The following is an 18,732-nucleotide window of genomic DNA, read 5'->3' as shown; positions in this document are numbered from 1 at the left end:
TCCCTCTTGCTGGTTTATAGATCTGTCACCAGTAATCATTCTTCCACTGATTAACCGGGGAGTCTGGTCGTGTCCAAGACCACTCATAATAAGACTGCTTGTCACAGTGTCGGTTCTACCCCTTTCTCTGAATCACCCCTTGATGACCCACTAGAGGCTGTCTGGATCCGAGGGAGAGCAACTGTTTGAAACAGAAGGCTCAGGTCTTTATTTTCGAGCTCCAGCTGGTGAAACATTCAGGCGTAATCCTGAGACAGCAATGACTCCTTCAGTGTATGGACGACCTGTTACGCTGTGCACTGGACGCATCTAGAAGCTACCGTGAGCTTGGCTGGCTTTCGGGTTTAATGATCATGTCAGTGTCCGGCTCTGCAGAATTTGTACGGCTCTACTTTCACCTGGGCTTTTAGTCCGAGTGAAATCTTGCCATTTTTAGCAAACCTGAACAGGATCATTATAATCATGGGGAGCGGTTTTGTGGGATGCAGAGATCAAAGCGACGATAGGTCCGTTATGAACAGTTACACGTGCAAACAGTGTGCTTAAAACTGTTAAATCCGCACGTGGCCGTAAAGGTACTGTATGACAATTGTGATCACATGAAGTACGCGAGAATTACTATCTCGTAATGACGACATCAGGTTCTCCTAATTGCGAGGTCAGGGTGAGGATCTTTTTTTTTTTGGTCCTCGGTGGCAGCAATGCGCTTCCGTTTTAAAGCCCACACTCCCTCCTACCCTCTTTTTAATTTCATCGGAGTTCGTGTGGGATCAATGCGTCGTCATCTAGGGGAATTAAAAAAAATGAGGTCGCAGGTGCGAAACGGCAGGAGAACGAGCGAGAGGGGGGTGTCGGCGGTCTGGCGGTTAGTGAATGACCTCTCCTCGTTTGGAGCCAGTCCTGGCTTCTGAATCCTATTCAACAGCGGGGTCGAACTTCAACACAGTTAGATTAACTAAAACCGTTTTCGATAGTGGCATATCCACAAAGTTTGGGAACATTTTTTTGATTATTCTTGGACGTAAACGCAGTAAACTTTCCTAACGAGGCTAGATATCTGACGCCTTTGGGGTTTTTTATTTTTTATTTTTTTACACATAAATATTCAATCACTGTAAAATGTAAGTAGGGGGAGCTTGAAGTCCCCGGTCGTGCATTCATTAGGACTGCTGTCGCCGAGCCGCTGCGCATCTGAGCGCGGAGCGCAGCTCTCCGGAGACGCCTGCCTGGCCGGCCCGGAAACTCCCAGGAGCCGAACCGAACCGCGACGTCCGCCCCGGGCCACCGCTCGTCATTCACACAGCCGGGGGGGTCACGGACACGTCCAGTCCAGAACCGCCCTGGTTTCAAAAGGTTCCGACGCGCCACCGTGCCGTTTTCGATTCCGAGCAACGTTTGTTCGGCGAAACGCCCCCCGTTCACGGTCGTTTGTTTTTGTTTTTGTTAAAGGTGTAATTGGCAAGAGTGTCGATTCTCCGGAGAAAGCAGAAGTCGGGGTGGGGCTGAGAACAGAGCAGAGAGGCCACAGAGCACACGAAGTACGGCCGCAGTAGGCATCTGTCCATCCGGCCATTGTCGAAGCCCTTTCTCCAGTTCAGGGTCGCTGGGCCTGACCCTATCCCAGCAGGCAACGGGCGCCAGGCAGGGTACATCCTGGACGGGACGCCAGGCCATCACAGGGCACACGCAGACACAAACACACCCAAAGAAGGCTCCACAGCCGAAACGTCGTGTTTCTTTTCTTCTCTTTTCGGCAGGGAATAAACCTGTACCTGTTCCTTTTGCCGTCTAAGCGCGCTGACGCGGCTCCCAACGGGAACTACTTGAGACACTAAAACACTCGCACCTAGGGTCAATTTCCCCCAGAAACAACTGACCTGTCGATGCGATGTCGGCCTTTTGGCTAAGATCAAGTGTGTGTTTCTGGATTGTGGGAGGAAACCCCACCCTGACAGCACCACAGGTCCGGTTCAGAACCCGAGGCAGAAGTGCTAACCGCCGCGCATGTTAAATCGCATTAAAAACGCGTTCTCAATTAGGAATAACCCAGAGACCCATTCCCACAGCTTGGCATTTTACTAAAGCAACTAGAAGAAAACGCTTTGCTGCAGACGAAAAATAAATAATTGTTTTTTATTTCAAACAGTTGTTCTGCCTTGGTCTTCCAAACAGCCTCTAGCGGGTTATCAAGCGACGATTCACAGAAAGGTGCAGGAATGACGCTGTGACAATCTCATTACGAGCGGTGCCGGAGACGACGGGACTCTAAAATGCAGTCATCGGGCACCGGTGACAGATTTGTAAAGAGGCGAAGAGAGGCGAAACTGTTTAAAAACAAGTTCAGTTCGTGGGTTTGGAAAATAAATCAATGTTTCAATCATCTTTAATTAATAGAGGGCTCCACTGGAGCCCAACACCGCTTTAGTCCAGATAAACGTTTTAGGACAGTACTATAATTTTAATACCTTCGGAGAAAATATTCTCAGACGAAGGAGCAACTATTAGTAACATCAGATTAAATATTAAGGAGACAATTATGCAATAGACTAGGTCGGGCACTCGCATAAAAGATGTAGAACTACTAACATAGATCAAAGTTTCTTAAATAGCGTTACTAAAGGTTGATTCTACAGTAAAAAATCAATAAATCCGTTGATAAAATGTTGTTAAATACATCAAGCTGTATTGTATATAATGCGTGGTACTAACAAAGTGGATCCAGGATGCACGTTTATCTTAAAAAATGTTTTTCTGTCAACGTAATATCAATAGGACTGCTGTTTGTGTGCCGAGCTGGTGTGTGGTAATTATATTTTCTGCTCTACACACCGTAGTTCAGCGCGGTGCGGTCGGATTTAATTCGTAGTTCATTGTTGCCAGTGGAGAATGGAGTAGTTTAGGAAGAGACAGCTGAGTGCGTTAGGCAGAAGTAAAACAACAAATCCGACGTGTTGATTATTTGGCATCTCGCTGGCGCGCCGAACTGTCCGGTCCACCTTAAGGCCTCCGGGGGGAGAGGGGGTCTCGGGGCCAGCGCGGGGGGCGGGCTCACGGGCTCACCTGGATAAGGTAATGCAGGAAGCCCCGCCCCCCCCCGCCCTCAGACGACTGCCTTACTGATGTTCGTCCACCGGGAGCGAGTGCAGTTCAGATCGAAGCGAACGGGATAAAAATAGGTCCGAGGACACCAGAGACGTCGCTAGCACCGAGGAGCGCAGAAGATTAATACTTTTTTTTTTCTTCTTAAAAAAGCGCCCAGCCGAGGCGAGTTGCTCGACTTGAGCAACGTCTGTGCTCGTTAAATCCAGTCCGGTGGCGTTCGCCTGCAGCGCGATTTCCTGTTCGTGCGCCGTGCCGAGCAACTTTACTTTTCGCCAGCCCTTAACACCTTGCCTGCCGATATCGTCGTCAAGGAGAAGAAGCAGGAGGACAAAGAGGCGCCCCTCTCTGACTCCACGGAGGGATTTATCTTATTTCGGAACTCGGGGGAGCAGCGCCTCCGGACCCGGCCATGAGCGTCATTTCTGAGACCGTCTTTCTGTCCACTGTGCAGCCCACCAACACGCCCGTCAGCAGCTATGCCGTCCCCTCGGAGATCCAGCTGGAGCGCGGCGGCACCCGCTCGGACGAGCTCTCCCGGTCCCGCCGGGTCCAGCAGCAGGTCCAGCTGCGCCTGGCCGAGAAGTCCTCCGGATCCGTGTCGAGGGCGGTGAACGGGACAGCCCACAGCACCGCCTCAGGTGAGACTCGCCAGTCCTTCCTCGCCGACGGCAGCTGCTGCGCTGTGGTCTTGTGTCGCGTTTATTTTGTGTTTCTCTTGCGCACCTGGTGTGTGTGTCACCTCCCCAACCCCAAGTACGTGCGGACAGCCTTAAACCCACGAAGGAGGTTTTGATTTAGTGTGGCCGGAGACCCTTCCTGACTTTTTTCTTTTTTAATACCCGCTGTCTCCGGTTCTGCCTCTTCAGGAACTGGCCCGCTCCGTTCACGGCGAGAGCCGTGGGTGAGATGTACTGTAGCTGTCACAAAACGGTAGTATCGAGGCGAAAGTGATCGCTTGTTGTGTGCCGAGCTGGCTTGTGGTAATTATGTTCCATGGAGTTTCCTGCGCTATACTATAGTTCAGTACGGTCTGATCTGATGAGAACCGTAAACCCTGGTACTGCTGTATGTGTTGTATATATTGCGGGAGGGTAATGGCTTATTAACACCTAAGTTTCTTTAAGGTGTTATGATTTGTTTTTCACTCATTTATAACGCACCTTTCGCGCATAAGACTCAAAGTGCTTTTGTAGAAATAAAATAGAATAGGTTAACAAGATGGAGAAGAGCCAGTAAGCAGGTATAAGTGCAGATATTTTTTAAAAAATCAAAGTAATTAAAAAAAAGTTACACACGCAAACAGTAGGAAATCCAATAAGCAACAAAATTTATCTTGTAAAAGTGAGTCATCGGCATGGAGCTCAAACTAGCCAGCGAGCTTGAGTTCTTGGCAGAGCAGTTTCAAGGTTGTGGGGAACGGCCCCACCCTCTCTCTTTAACCAGACCTTCGGTGTGGGGGCTGCTGGACTCATCTCTGCAAGGCTGCCCGCGGCTTGGAATGCCAGCAAAATCATTTCAAGCTCAACTGCTCAATTAACCAGGGGAAGCCAGTGCAGAGTAGCCAGGACAGGAGTCCTTTTTTCGTTTGTCGGGTAGTAATAATAATTGCTTACACTTATAGAGCGCTTTTCTGGACACTCCACTCAGAGCTCTTTACAGGCCCCACCTGGATGATGCTCCAGTCCTCTCACTCAAACCAGCTCTCAGTGGGGAGGAGAGCAGAGTGATGAAGCCAGTTCAGAGAGGGGGGTTATTAGGAGGCCATGATTGATAAGGGCCGATGGGAAATTTGGCTACTCTTTTCGAGAAACACCCTGGGATTTTTAATGATCACAGAGAGTCAGGACCTCGGTTTTACGTCTCATTCTAGGGACGGTGCCTTTTTACAGTACAGTGTCCCCGTCACAATATTAGGGCATTAGGACCCACATGGACCGCAGGGTGAGCGCCCCCTACTGGCCCCACTAACACCTCTTCCAGCAGCAGCCTTAGTTATTCCCAGGAGTCTCCCATCCACGTACTGGCCAGCCTCACACTGCTGAGCTCCAGTGGGGCTGTCATCTGGGACCTGCAGGGTGATTTGGCTGCTGGAGTACCATAATTGCAACCAACCCGTATTGTTTGTAGAAAGCCTTAAATTGCCATGTTGTACTCTATTGTTTAGTGCCCTTTGTGTGTTCAGATGTGAAGGCCAGGCTCTGCCTCGCTGCAGGCTTTTTTCCCCTGCTGCTCCGTGCTGCAGACAGGCTGATGCTCGGGGTGTGAATTGCCGTGCAAGTCGGGTCAGGACAGCAGAGCACAGAGACGGGGCCGAACCCCTCCCCCCCCGGGCCACGCACGAGGCAAGTGCACAGCAGACGATGAGAGAGGGCAGAGTGCTAGAAAACCTCCCATAGGCCAGGTGACGGATAAAGCACACCTGGGCCCACAGGGATCTTGTTCCCTTTGACCCACTGCGGCGTGCAGATCTCGCGCGGGACGTCCCGGCGGTGGGCTCTGGGGTGAGCCCTTGCGGGTTCGCCGACGTTCTGCAAGTGTTCCCCTGTTCCCCTGGGGCTCTGGAGCAGCAGAGCAATGCTTTGTGATGTTTGGGGCGAGCTTGCGTCCTGTTCTGCCTGATCTTATTGAGCAATGACTTAGTCAAAACACCACCCCCCCCTCCACCCCACCCCACCCCTCCAGTGTTCTCGCTTGACGAGACGGTGCAGTTTGTTTTGCCCCGGGGGGAATATCTCTGCGCGCGGGGCGAGACAGTGCCGCCTGGAGCTACGGGCGTGAGCTCTCTGCTGGTTGCTGGTCGCTGCTCGTGGTGGTGGTGGTGGGGGGGGGTGTCATTCGCTGTTGCTCCTGTGCGGGCCATGGGAATGGCTCTCTGCGCCTGACACATCCTGCCCGGGACGCTGAGCACATGCCCTGAAAGGAGCAGGTCCCGTGGGTGGGAGGGCGGGCCTGGGTGTGTCAAGGGGGAGTTTGTGACAAAGTCTGCTGGTCTGCAGAAAGGGTGAGTCACGCTCCTGATTGCTGCAGCTCCCATCCGCTCGGGCTGTGCGAGTGGACGTGATGTACCTCTTATCTGCGGACGCGTGGTTCCTTCACGCCGAAGGCTACCAGACTGGATGTTTTGTGTCTTCGTAACAAGGCGGCGGCAGCTGCTTCTGCCGTGGGTGGTGTTGCGCCCTTTTCACTTCCACCTCGACGCAGTGGTGAGCTGAGAGTGTTGCCAAAACAAATGCGTAGCCCCCTCCGGATCTGCTGGCTTCTGCTGGCAGCAGGCATCACAGGGCCGCAGGTCACTAACCCTGGTGCGGCCAGGTCTCAGGGCGCCACAGCGCTGCAGGTCACTAATCCTGGTGCAGTCAGGGCTCAGGGTGCTCCAGTGCTCCAGAGCTGCAGGTCACTAATCCTGGTGCAGTCAGGCCTCAGGGCGCCACAGCGCTGCAGGTCACTAATCCTGGTGCAGTCAGGGCTCAGGGTGCTCCAGTGCTCCAGAGCTGCAGGTCACTAATCCTGGTGCAGTCAGGCCTCAGGGTGCCACAGCGCTGCAGGTCACTAATCCTGGTGCAGTCAGGGCTCAGGGTGCCACAGCGCTGCAGGTCACTAATCCTGGTGCAGTCAGGGCTCAGGGCGCCACAGCGCTGCAGGTCACTAATCCTGGTGCAGTCAGGGCTCAGGGTGCTCCAGTGCTCCAGAGCTGCAGGTCACTAATCCTGGTGCAGTCAGGCCTCAGGGTGCCACAGCGCTGCAGGTCACTAATCCTGGTGCAGTTTGGGGTTTAGGGTGCTACAGAGCTGCAGGTCACTAATCCTGGTGCAGTTTGGGGTTTAGGGTGCCCCATAGCTGCAGATCACTAATCCTGGTGCAGTCAGGGCTCAGGGTGCCCCAGAGCTGCAGGTCACTAATCCTGGTGCAGCCAGGTCTCAGGGTGCTACAGCGCTGCAGGTCACTAATCCTGGTGCAGCCAGGTCTCAGGGTGCTACATGTCAGGATGTGACAGTCAAGGGTGGGTGATGGACTCTGGGGCTCTGATGTGGCCTGACCTGGCCCAGTCCAGCCCAGTGGGGTGCCTGGAATGAACAGATCCATGACCAGTCCCAGTTCCTCCTACCTCAGCTGGTGTGGGGTTTTCACAACGGCCCCTGCTTCGTGCTCCAATCAATCGACCAGTTATCGGCCAGTAATTGACGTACAGTGGTATGGATTGACAGTTACTAGAGTGAATCTGTGTGCTAGAACAACACTGTTAAAGGACGCTGTGACCTTGACTCCAGTCAAACACGGGGGGGGATGTAGAGATAGTGAAAATTACACGTTACACCTACGTTTGTAAATATGATTCCCATAAAGGCCGGTAATATATCATGAAGTGAAAGTTTTCTACGTCCTTTTTTTTTTAAAAAAAAAAGAATCCTTCCTCATTTTCCGAAGTGTGAGAAAATGCCTTGCGTGCCTGAACTGTTGCAGGCGACTCCGCCCGGGGTGGTGTGGCGGGAAGGCGCGTCCCTTAGCCAGACAGATAAAATCACAGGCGGGGAGTTCTGGAGAAACAACGTGACATGCAGGCCGTGTTCCTCGATTTCGCGGAGAGTCGATCGTTCTCCAGGATGAACGAGACTACCCGTTAGTCCGCCTGGAAAGCCAGGCGAGAGAGAGATCGTGGGATTGTTCCTTTTCGGTCCTGAGTGTCGGGAACGGTTTGTCTAACTCGGCGCGTGTTGAAAACGAGCGTCGCCAATTAGCAAAAACGCCGCAGAAGCCCCGAGATCTTGCAGGCACTCCGCAGTAAATTCTTAATCGGGGATGAATCCCATTATGATCCCACGAACCTGCACGCGGCGCGCGTGCTCCGTGGCGGGATGGGAGGGGGGGTCGAGGCGATCGAGAGAGCGGACCCCCTGCACGTTCCCCGGCGGGGGTGAGTTTCAGCGCTCCTGCGTCTGATTTCACTCCCGAGAGCCGTCGCCGGCGTTTAATCTAGAAAGAGGGTGCCCTAGATTCGAGATCAATTAATTTTCTCTTTTCTTTGCTCAAACGCACTTCTGGGAAATACGGTTTGGAGAAACTGGAGCATGTTTTCCCCCTGCAGCAGAAGACTTTGAAAGCTGCCCCCCAGCTGCCAGCGTTTGACAGACAGGGGTTGTGACGAGCTGGTGAGCAGCACGTGGTGGCGATCAGTATTTCTGTGGAAAGGAGGAGATGTGCTGTGGCAGTTTTAGGGAGCTGATCGGGGGGGTCATGTGACGGGTCAGAGCCGGGCCGCTGGGTGACCCCTCCCGTCCCTCAGGTCAGACGAGAGCGTCTGGCATCAGCTGGCAAAAACTGCCGTGGGTCTGGGCGGTTCTGTCTCCAGAGAGTTGCTTCTCTAAAGAGGGGGTGTCGGTCCTGTGGGTCCAAGATCTCTCTTCCCCAGCTGACCCTCATCCTTGGGGGCGTCCCGGTACCCCCCAGCCTGCTTCCAGCGGTGACGTCCAGTCCTCCCTCTCGGGGGCTGTGGCACACGGATGAAGGGAGACTGTGTCAAACAGGTGTGCGCCCATTTTCACAAAGCGATAGCCCAGCCCAGGGTGGGGGGGTGAGCCAGGCCTCACCTGCCCGACAAGGGGGCTGGGAATCTCGACGCCATCGCGGGGGGCTTGATCTCGTCAAGTGACTGATGTCATCTGGAACCTAATTCGCACTGCAGGTGGGGAGCTGCGTCAGCAGGCGTAGGCTGCAAAGGGACAAGTAAGAGGTTTATTCCCTGCTGAAAAGAGAAGAGAGAAAATGCAATGTTTCGGCCGTGGAGTCTTCTCCAAGTGTGAGGGTGAAGACCTGAAGAAGACTTCAGGGTCGAAACGTTGTTTACTTTCTTCTCCTTTCAGCAATGAATAAACCTCTTACTTGTTCCTTTGCATCTAGTTAGTATCAGTGCGCTGGAGTTTTAGCTCCAGGTCTCTTGACTGTGTTTTTACTCCTGACGGTCGCCCTCCACTCGACTCGGACTGAGGTCAGAGGGCCCCTTCCCGCATTCCTCCTAGTGGGGCTGAGGCCTTTTTCCCTCCTCCCGGTAGGAGGACCGTTCTCGAAGGCTCTTGAAGGGCTTGGTAGATACCATTAACGAAGGCAGTAGGATTTTTGTACTGTATTTCCTTTGATCTTCTTCCTTCATCTGAGCTCCTCTGTGCTTCTCATATGACCTTTACACCAGCTGCGGGACTGTGCGGTTTTTAGAAGGGGTTGTGTTTTGGGGGCTGTGGGATTTGATAGAAACGCCTTGTGCTGGCCCTGGGGTAGAATATCGAAGGTGCCCACAGAAGAGCACAGCTGGAGACTGACCACTGGCCGCTGGCTGATCGTGCAGCGCTAACCCGCTGGCTTGGGCAGGAGCTTAGCGTGTTGCCTGAAGAGACGTTGCTGTCCCTGGTCTTATCTGCCCTCCGGGTGCGAACAAGTTCCCTTGTCTCAGCTTCTAAATATAATTGAACCAAGTTTCCATGATGTTACTGTGGGGTCATCTGAAGCATGGGGTCAAACAAGAATGTGACCCCCCCTCCTCCAGCCCTCCGATCCCAGACTGCAAGAGGTAATGGGTCTGGAATGTGTACGTGGTGGGCGGATCGCAGTCCTGAGCAGATAAGGGAGCCCAGTGTAGAAGCCTGGGCTGTTGTCTGTCAGAGTGCAGCTGGGTGGTCAAAGTCTGGCAGCCTCAGAGCCGCGCGGCTCTGGCTGAATAAGGACTTGGAGCATAAGAGAGCTTCCAAGTGGCCTGTCTTGACCACTGGGATGCTAGTAGCTCACTGATCCAAGAACCTCACCCCGCCGTTTCTTATGAGAAGCCAGGGTCTCGGGTTCAACAGCGATGGGCGACAGTCTTGGGAAGAGGGTAACCCTGGCAGATTAAGTTCATCAATCAGGATCGTTACCTAAAAAGGTTGCTCATCTTATTTGATGGAAAAGCAGCTTTGTTCATGCAGGCTGCAAGTCTTTACTGTCTGCGACCACAACCCCTCCCCCCCATCCCAGAAAGCTCTGTGTGCGCAGAAGTTATAATTCAAGCGAATCAACAATGAACAAAAGGGCTAGGCCATGCCTGCTGCTGGGTCAAGGGTTCGAGCGTGCCCTGGGAGGTGTTCAAGGGCGGGCGGCATCAAAGATGAAGGAGGCGGGCTCACCTCGGAGTCGGTGTGGCAGCTTGCCGAGAGCGTTACTCGCTGTGACAGTGCCCCATCCGTCGCACCAGGGCAGCTAGTGCGCTTGTCTGGCAGCTGGACCCTGGTTTACTGCCTCTATGCTTCTCAAGGTGAGCCAAGGCAGTCTGCCCCCCCCAGTGAACCACAGCCAACAGGAGGCCAATGAGTCAGAAGAAAGGAAACGGGTTTTAGGAACAGGAGGGCTGCAGTTTGAACTCCCTATTACAGGGCGTGTGATTGACAGAGCTGAGCCAACACGCATTGTGTGCTCCATGTTGACCAAACGTGTGGAGGAGGAGAGCAATTAGCGCTAAACGCTCTGAACGTCTTTAGAGGGGGTTTTACAATCTGGGAGCTTCTGATGCTCAGAGAGATAGCAAGGGGAAACTCCTGTTCCTCTGCCCAGGCTGGGAAAGGGTGGGGCAGATTCATGTAGGGGAGCTGGTTTGCATAGAAAAAAAAATAGGAATTTACCCAATTTTTTTTCCTGTAAAATGCCATCCTGATTTATCAACTTAGTTTCAAATTGAGGGGGGGAGGGGGGTGATCAGTCACCGCTGCCAAGCATGTTTTTATATCCTCCTAAAGGGGACACATTAGTTACAGGAGGTGAATTCTTGGGGCTTCCAGAGCAGGGGCTCTCAGTGTTCATATCAAGAAAAGAGAGGCATACAGGAGTTTGTATACGCATGGCCGCCACTGAAAACTCCAGCGCACACTGCTTTGTTGATTAAACAGAGAGATTGCTTAGCATTGAGGTGTGTGAGTACAGTCCCTGGGGTGGGGCGCTTGTGGCTTGCGGTTTGCTGCTAAGCGCCTGCCCTCTCGGTCTCCGCCAGCCCCATGAGGTGGAGGTGGCAGAGCAGGTCTCTGGCTGGGCGTTGTCCAGCTGTTCTGGGGTGTGGCCTCTCTAGGGAAAGCAGGCGGGCCTGCCCAGACCGGTCGGTCCTCTTGTCTCGAGCTGTCTACTCGCCCCTGTGCTCTCTTCTCGCAAAAAAAAACCCCTCATCCCTCCCAGCACGTCAGTGCCCACTGGGTCGTTTGAAACTAAACACGCGCGCTCCGGCCCAATCCGGCGCCCGGGTCCTTAGCCGGAGCAGAGATCTCGCACGTACGAGTGGAATGACTGACGCATGAGCATAGCTTGTCCGGTTTGGCAGCAGGTTTTTATATTCGAGAAGAGCTTCCATGCGGAGCGAACGGAGAAGAAGGATTTGACTTTCATGCACACACCTGTCTTTAACCAGGTTGTCAAAAGATGAAGTGTCATCGCTGGGCAGAAAGTTGCGTGTTTGGGCGAAGTGCTAGGGGGAGTAAATAAGATGGAATGGTTTTCAGCTTTGGATATCTCCCTTTCTCACAGTGTGTTTTAAAGAGCCATCTTCTCTTGAAGGCAGCGATTAGAGATTTGGCAGTGGCAGAGTCAGTGCTTTGTACTAGGGCCTGTCAATGGAGCGTTGCACAAGTGGAAGTGTTAATAGTTTATTAACAGAATGACATTGGTGTGCCGATCACCAACCTCTAGTGCAGATCTAAATATCGAAACCCTAATCTTGACCATGGCTGAGCCTCGCCCCTGGGTGATCATGGTAGCAGGGGTGTGTTGTCATCAACAGCTACAGAAAGACCTGTTGACAGATTGACAGTTCTTCCTGTGCCCTAGGCAAATCAGGTCAGGAAGACTGGCAGGTTTGTAAAACAGTTAACGCACACACGGTGAAGCTAGGACAGTTTCTGCGAGGTGAAAAATTAACTTGTTGCAGTGGAGCCATGTAGTAAAAATACCAGATGCTTTAAATTCCTGGCTTAAAACCAGCTAAGTCGTGTCCTAGCTTGGCGAACATGAATTGTGATCACTGGGTTCGTCTTTCAGGGGTCTGTTTACTTTCTAGCTGTTGTGCGATACCTAGAGCGAAATGTTCTCGGCAGGAGGATCCAACACAGACACAGGATGTCTTACAGGACCATACATCTTGCTAAGAGCTTCGCTCCGTTGGACATTCCTGCTGTAATCCCTGAGCAGAATCTTCAGGGAACACAGATCAAACGGCAAACAGGAGCTGTTAACCTTTCAGTCCCATCCCAGCAGCAAAAAAACATCACCCACAGGTCAGGAGTTCTGACCCTGCCTGGTGGTCAAATTCTTTCCCAAAGCACCGTGCGTCGCTTTCGCCTTTGCACTTTTAGAAAATAAAGAATTTGGTCTCTAAATGGCACGTCTGCTTTCTTGGAGGAATACCCTAAAAGAGTGGGGAGGAAAAAAGACAGGCATTAGACTTATCGGTATTTAGAAAGAGCTGGGTTTTGTGTTCCCGGAGTTTATCTAGTATAACATGAACCGGCTCTTTTTCTTGGGAATTGCTAAACAGCTGGCCTGCTGCGGCCTCTTCCTCTCCTGTTTTCGAGAAGAGCTTCCAGGGAGGATTGTCATCAGTAGAGAGTGCTGATAACCCCAGACAGGGTGCACAGGGGAGTCAGGCCCGGAAGAGGCAGGGATAGGTTTGAAAGTTTTTCCCATCCCCAAATTTTAGAACAAGACGAGCAACAGAGATTTTGGAAACCGCTCCCCACCCCCCTGTCTTTCAGAGCTGTCTTCTGACGGCAGTCTCTGCTGAGGATGGGATGCACCCACATCCCCGGAGCAAACAGGATCCACGAGAATACAGGAGAAAATAAATCTGGAATTGTGCAAGAGCAGCACCGAAGGGACAAGGGGTTAGCATCTCGCTGTGAGGAGCGTCGGGTGGGGACTTGCTAATGAAACTGCAAAGCCTCTCGACATGGGCACCCTTGTGTGGCTCTTCACACCTCTTGTGCGCGGCACGACATCATGAGTCACCCCAAGGTTGTAGGGGGCGTTCGATCCGAAAGAGGTTCGGACGTTCCGCCACTCCAGCAGGCAGGAGAAATTCAGCCATCTGGGATCGTTGGGCCTGCACTTAAGCCACTATCAATGAGGACGGTTCCTTAATTAAACAGCTGAACACGCAGTTCGCTAGACAACCTGCTGCACAGCCGTTAATGCCCAACTCGGCAGCAGCAGGTTCAAAGACCTTTCCTGTGATTGCATCCACTTCTGGTTCAGAGGAGACTTGCTCTTCGGCTTTCTGCAAGGGCGGGGAGGGGGGGTGGTTTTCAGCTCGGTACTGCGGAGCGGTATGACGCTCCAGTACATCGCTCTCGGCCAGCAGAACGAACGGTAAGGGCGTTTCCACTGCGGAACAGGTTTGGTCATTGCAGAGATGGAGGGCGTCTTCCATTTTCAAAGAAATTTGACTTGTGCATTTTGTCCCCCTATCTGGCTCCTTAGTTTAAGCGCGTAAAATTTAAGACTTGTGCGTGATGAATCCATCATTGGTTTAAATCTTTGCTTCCAAGTTCTTCATGCCTTTACCTTTAATACCTGCGTTTAATCTGTGTGTAAGGCCAAAGGTGGGTACCTACGGGCTCTGCTGGGTCAAAAAGAACCGTTGAATTCTGAAATGCTTACAAGAGTTTGATTAACCCCCCCCGACTGGTTATAAGGCTTCTTAATGAATGCAGGGATCTGGACCTTGACCTCTGATTAGATGCAGAAACCGCCTGCTTCCTCCCCGATACTGACTCTGTCTGTTCCTTCTCCTCCCCTAGACTACGGAGGCTCCTCTACCGTGAAGTACTCCACATACAACCCTGGGTACAGCTCCAAGTCCCAGATGTACGCAGTCAACAGGAGAATCGCTGTGAGTCTGACGTCACGCCTGCTCTTTCAGAGTCATATAGGAGAATTCCAGGGGGGTTTAATGGTCTAATATGGGATCTGGTCGAATACAGTAGATAATTCTAAGAGCTAAAAGGTGAAGTAATGGTTTGGGTTCTGGATACATGCCCAGCAGATTCAAATCCAAGGCGTCTGACGCTAGTGCTGTACCTGCGAGGAAGGTGCTTGATCCCGCATACGCCAGTAATCCCAGCTGTGCCAAAATCTGATTGCAGAAATAGCAGGTAATCGTGCCATCTTTGCAAGTTACTTTGCATCAGGGCACCAGCTCAGTAATATTAACATACTGTCAAAAATCACATCCTGCTCATAAAGATCACACACCCCCAGGGAATTGCAAAACCCGCCAACTTTAGCGATGAATAAGAGGAGTGAAACTAGGCGAGGAGTTTTCTTTTGTCTGTGCTGAGAAACCACGTGTTCGAATGCAGGAAAGTGATTTTCTCCCTGGGAACTGGAAGTAGCCAATGCTAGTCCCGGAGAGTCCCCCGTCATCATCAGGTTCTAAAGATGTGGACGAATGGGTGTTTTTTTAGATCTGTTTGTTGCAGAATATTTTAACAGTATTGCAGGATAGCCAAGAGCCACAAGCCACAAGCTGAGCAGTCTCGCTTTGAAACAAACGTTCTGGAGAAAAATCTCCACGTCCGAAGCTGCCGATTCGGGCAGGAGGAGTACACCCCTTTTGGAGCCAGGCTAGCCCAGACCGGACCGTCCTGCGGTATTTCACAGCACTGTGCCAGCGCCGTCTTGAGCAGCCGAAATGACCCCTCTCGTCTTGTACTTTCTGCATGGCTTCATTTTTCTCTCTTTTGGTTTGGCCCTGGTGTACCGCAGTAAACAGTTAGAATGATCAGTGCAAGGGTGGTCTATTTTAACAGAAACGATGTCTCCAAAACACCCTGACTGCCTGGACCCTAGCCCTCCGTTTCTGACGACAGGGGCAGTGCAGATTTTAGAGCCCAGAGCCCGAATGAGCATTTTAACAGATCTGGTCATTCCATAATGTTTAATAGTCGTTAAATATGGTCCATGCAAACTTGGAGAAACACAAAGGAGATGTTTTTCTATAGTAGTCAACTGAAGAGAGAGAGAGAAAAATCCTTCGGATAATCAAGCACAGCGAAGACACTCCCAGCCCCGCAGAGTGGGTGACTGTAGGCACGAACTCTGGGCTTAAGGTCAGGGTCTTCAGCATTGACACAGTTGCAGACTGGTTAAACCTGGCCCATAGAGATCTGGCAAAGCTCCTGCGTCCAGGATGTCGGGCTGCTGGGAAGATCATGTCCAGTCTGCATGCCCACGTTCTTCTTTCTCCTTTTCGTCCCACCTGGGAGGCGTCAGTGCTGAAGTGTCCCAGAATGCACAGCTAGCTCTGCCGGGCTGGTCCTCCTCCCGCCGCGGTCAGGCCTGCGTCGATCCGCCTCCCTCCAAAAACCGGGAGTCCCCGGCCGCTGGAGAGCTGGGCTTGAGGTGGAGGAGCGGGCAGGTGTTTTGTGTTGGCGGCCCAGTATTAGCGGGTGACGTTTTGCTGTCCCGCGCAGGGCAGCCAGATGTCCAAGTACGGCAACGGGACGGTGCGCGGCTTCTCGACCCGCTCGGCGGTGGAGATGGGGCCGCGCCAGAAGATCAGCCTGGGCGCCGGGGGCGGCAGCGTGTACCAGCAGGGCGGCGCCGACGTGCGGGCCGGTTACCAGACCCGGCAGACCGCCTCCCGCACCGTGAGCCGCGGCGGCGGCGGAGGGGACCCCGAGGTCATATCCCTGAGCTCCCTGCGCTTCCGGAGCCTGCCGGCCCAGAGCGCCGTCTCCCACTGGATGCGGGAAGACAGCGACGGCAGCCTGGCGTCGGAGCGGGACGCCACGGTCAACCGGCACTCCACCTACAGCGCCTTCGAGGGCTACAGCGCCGCGGGCCAGGCCAGGCAGGCAACCCTCGTGCCCTCCTCCTCCTCCTCCTCCATGCGGCGTTCCCTGAGCGGGACCCTGTACCGCCAGGCGGGGGGCGGGGCCGAGGGCGTGGCCATGGGCGTGGCCGCCGACGAGGGCCCCGCCCACACCTACAAGGGGCCGGCCCACCGCACCATCAGCCGCGTGCACAACCGCAACCGCGTGAGCGTCAGCTCCGTGTCGCAGCAGCAGCAGCAGCAGCAGCAGCAGGTGGCCGCCGGGGGCTACGGCATCATGGGCCAGGGCATGAGCGGCTCCCAGGCGGCCATGCTGGCGCAGCAGGGCACCCTGAACAGGGCCATGTCCGTGAAGAGCCTGCACAGCGTGGGGAAGGGGGTGGACCTCTACGACGGCCAGTTTGACTTCATGAACTCCGACGGCGGGTGAGTTACGCGGGGTTGCGGCCCCTTCTCTTCTTCCTCCTGGCTCGCAGAACCCACAGAGCTGTGCTGGGGGGGCAGGCTGGTAGGTCTCGCGTGGTGATCTGGTGACCACAGGTTAACCGACAAACATCTGCGCTTGAGAAGAGCCCCCGTCCACTGAACAAAACTCGGCCGATGGCTCGCTGGGCAGACCCAGCGGGTACTCTCAAAGCCGGGGTCAGCTGCTGCTTTGGGAAGGAGTTGAATATTGTTACTTTAGTAATTCTCCCATTCCTCCCTCTGGTCCTCTGTGTGCAGCAGTCCTCTCCAGAATTATTGAAGGTCACGTCCTGATCTTGCTGGGTTTAGGGAGGAGAGTGGGGAAAGTTTGGCTCAGGCTGTCCCGGAGCTGCAGAACCGGTCTGGGTGTGGCAGAGGGTGGGATGGTCTGACGGGGCCCTGTTTGATGTAAAGAAAGACAGCCGCCTCATGAATAATTAACCCCTGCTGCTACGCCCGTGCAGCTGAGCAGGTGGCTGTGCCTTGAGTGAGTCTCGAGAGGCCCCAGCGTTGCCGAGCGAGGCTCTTCTGTCCCGTCGCACGCGTGGCTTGGCCAGAGTCCTGTCCTGTGTCCCCTGAACCTCGTGTACAGACGGCTCGGTGTCACTTCAAATGCTTTCCAGCATTGCAGCAGTTTCGATAAGGGGAGGGTTGGTTTGAAATCAGAGGCGTTATAACCTGCAATCGCAGTCATTCGCCCGGAGCGTCGGCTTGGAGGAACTTTAGTTTTGTAAGTTTTACACGTGTTCACACAGGTGGAAATAAATACAGAGCCGAAAAGAAAGGACAACCCCTTAAAATTCTGTTTTTACAGATTAAGACCTATCTGACCTTCATCTAGTCCTCAGAAATTCCTTACAATAGCTAGGTGTGACCGATAACACCCGTTTTACTTTATCAAACCAAAAGAAAAAGTCAGCCAGCATTCAGAAGCCCTGTGTGGGGAAAAAATAAGGGCTGTATCAGTGAAGAAGGTAATTTGAACCAGGTGAGCTAAACAAGTGCTGTAGATATGCGTGTCCTGTGTCTGTAATTTTCCATCTGTGTGCCTGAGCCTCTCTCTCACTCTCTGCCCTCTGACCTCCACAGGCTCAACAACCTGACCATGTCCACCGCGGTCAGCTACCTGTCCATGCTGGACCCAGAGATGCAGTTGCTGGGGGCAGCCTACATCCAGCACGAGTGCTACCACAACAGCGACGCCAAGACCCAGGTAGGAGCCCTCTGCCCCTCTACCTCCTGCCATTCCCTGAGGATCGGCTCTCCCAGTAGCTCGTCTCCCGTGCTGGAACCACGCAGCGACCTTGTTCCCAGCATGCTTTGGGACGCTTTCTCTCATTCGGTCTTGTTTTAGCTCAGTAAAATAACTTTTTTCACTCCGTGTCCTTTGGTTTAAAAAAAAGGGAGTGGGGGAGGGGGGATAAGAACATGGATTTCTTTTTGCTTGCCCACTGCGTGCGCCCAGCAGTGCGGGCGGTTCCTGGGAGTGTTTGCTGGGAATGCTTTGCGCCGCTGGGATCAAGTGTGTTTGCCCCCATGGTGCGTGTGGGCTGGTCCCCACTGGAGCCTCGTTTGAATGCCCCACTCCTCTTGTTTTCATACATGTAAATGCTGCTCCGGGGCAGCTTCGCGAGACGGGGAGGAAAGACGAGGGGTAGAAAAAGAACAGTGGCTCAGTTCGAGCTTTAGGCTACAGAAACGTCCAGGTTCTGAGGCAAACAAGCTGGTTTCAGTGGAGCTGCAGGCCCCCCCTTGGTAGTGAGACGGGGGGGGATGTCGGACTGGGCCCCCCCTTGGTAGTGAGACGGGGGGGGATGTCGGACTGGGCCCCCCCTTGGTAGTGAGACGGGGGGGGATGTCGGACTGGGCCCCCCCTTGGTAGAGAGACGGGGGGGGGGGGTGTCGGACTGGGCCCCCCCTTGGTAGTGAGAAGGGGGGGAGGGGTTCAGACTGGGCCCCCCCTTGGTAGTGAGACGGGGGGGGTGTCGGACTGGGCCCCCCCTTGGTAGCGAGACGGGGGGGATGTCGGACTGGGCCCCCCCTTGGTAGCGAGACGCGGGGGGATGTCGGACTGGGCCCCCCCTTGGTAGTGAGACGGGGGGGAGGGGTTCAGACTGGGCCCCCCCTTGGTAGTGAGACGGGGGGGGTGTCGGACTGGGCCGCCCCTTGGTAGTGAGACGGGGGGGAGGGGTTCAGACTGGGCCCCCCTTGGTAGCGAGACGGGGGGGAGGGGTTCGGACTGGGCCCCCCCTTGGTAGTGGGACGGGGGGTGTCGGACTGGGCCCCCCCTTGGTAGTGGGACGGGGGGTGTCGGACTGGGCTTGAGTAATAGA

At 53.9% G+C, this 18,732-nt stretch overlaps 1 protein-coding gene and 1 long non-coding RNA gene across 3 annotated transcripts in view; one reads left to right on the top strand and one right to left on the bottom strand.

The window, feature by feature from the left end:
- Positions 1 to 18,732, top strand: part of LOC148645764 (plakophilin-3-like) — a 37,512-nt gene that overhangs the window by 4,596 nt on the left and 14,184 nt on the right. The window contains exons 2-5 of one of the 2 annotated variants that reach the window (XM_088611532.1): positions 3,554 to 3,740; positions 13,899 to 13,990; positions 15,573 to 16,360; positions 17,489 to 17,612. In XM_088611532.1, coding sequence (XP_088467658.1) covers positions 3,554 to 3,740; positions 13,899 to 13,990; positions 15,573 to 16,360; positions 17,489 to 17,612 — 1,191 coding nt within the window. Of the gene's footprint in view, positions 1 to 3,154; positions 3,741 to 13,898; positions 13,991 to 15,572; positions 16,361 to 17,488; positions 17,613 to 18,732 lie in introns of those variants that run through there. The other variant, XM_088611531.1, reaches the window with a different exon arrangement.
- On the bottom strand, positions 1,066 to 2,960 carry LOC148645765 (uncharacterized). Its single transcript, XR_015928181.1, has 2 exons — positions 2,830 to 2,960; positions 1,066 to 2,324 (listed from the first exon to the last, which is right to left on the bottom strand). It is a non-coding gene; the product is annotated as an uncharacterized LOC148645765 (long non-coding RNA).

Source organism: Lepisosteus platostomus, chromosome 18, assembly GCF_059453375.1.
Source record: "Lepisosteus platostomus isolate fLepPlt1 chromosome 18, fLepPlt1.hap1, whole genome shotgun sequence".
In the NCBI taxonomy this organism is placed as follows: Eukaryota; Metazoa; Chordata; class Actinopteri; order Semionotiformes; family Lepisosteidae; genus Lepisosteus; species Lepisosteus platostomus.
Note: the sequence above shows the minus strand (reverse complement) of the source record. Positions and strands in the feature narration are given on the sequence as shown.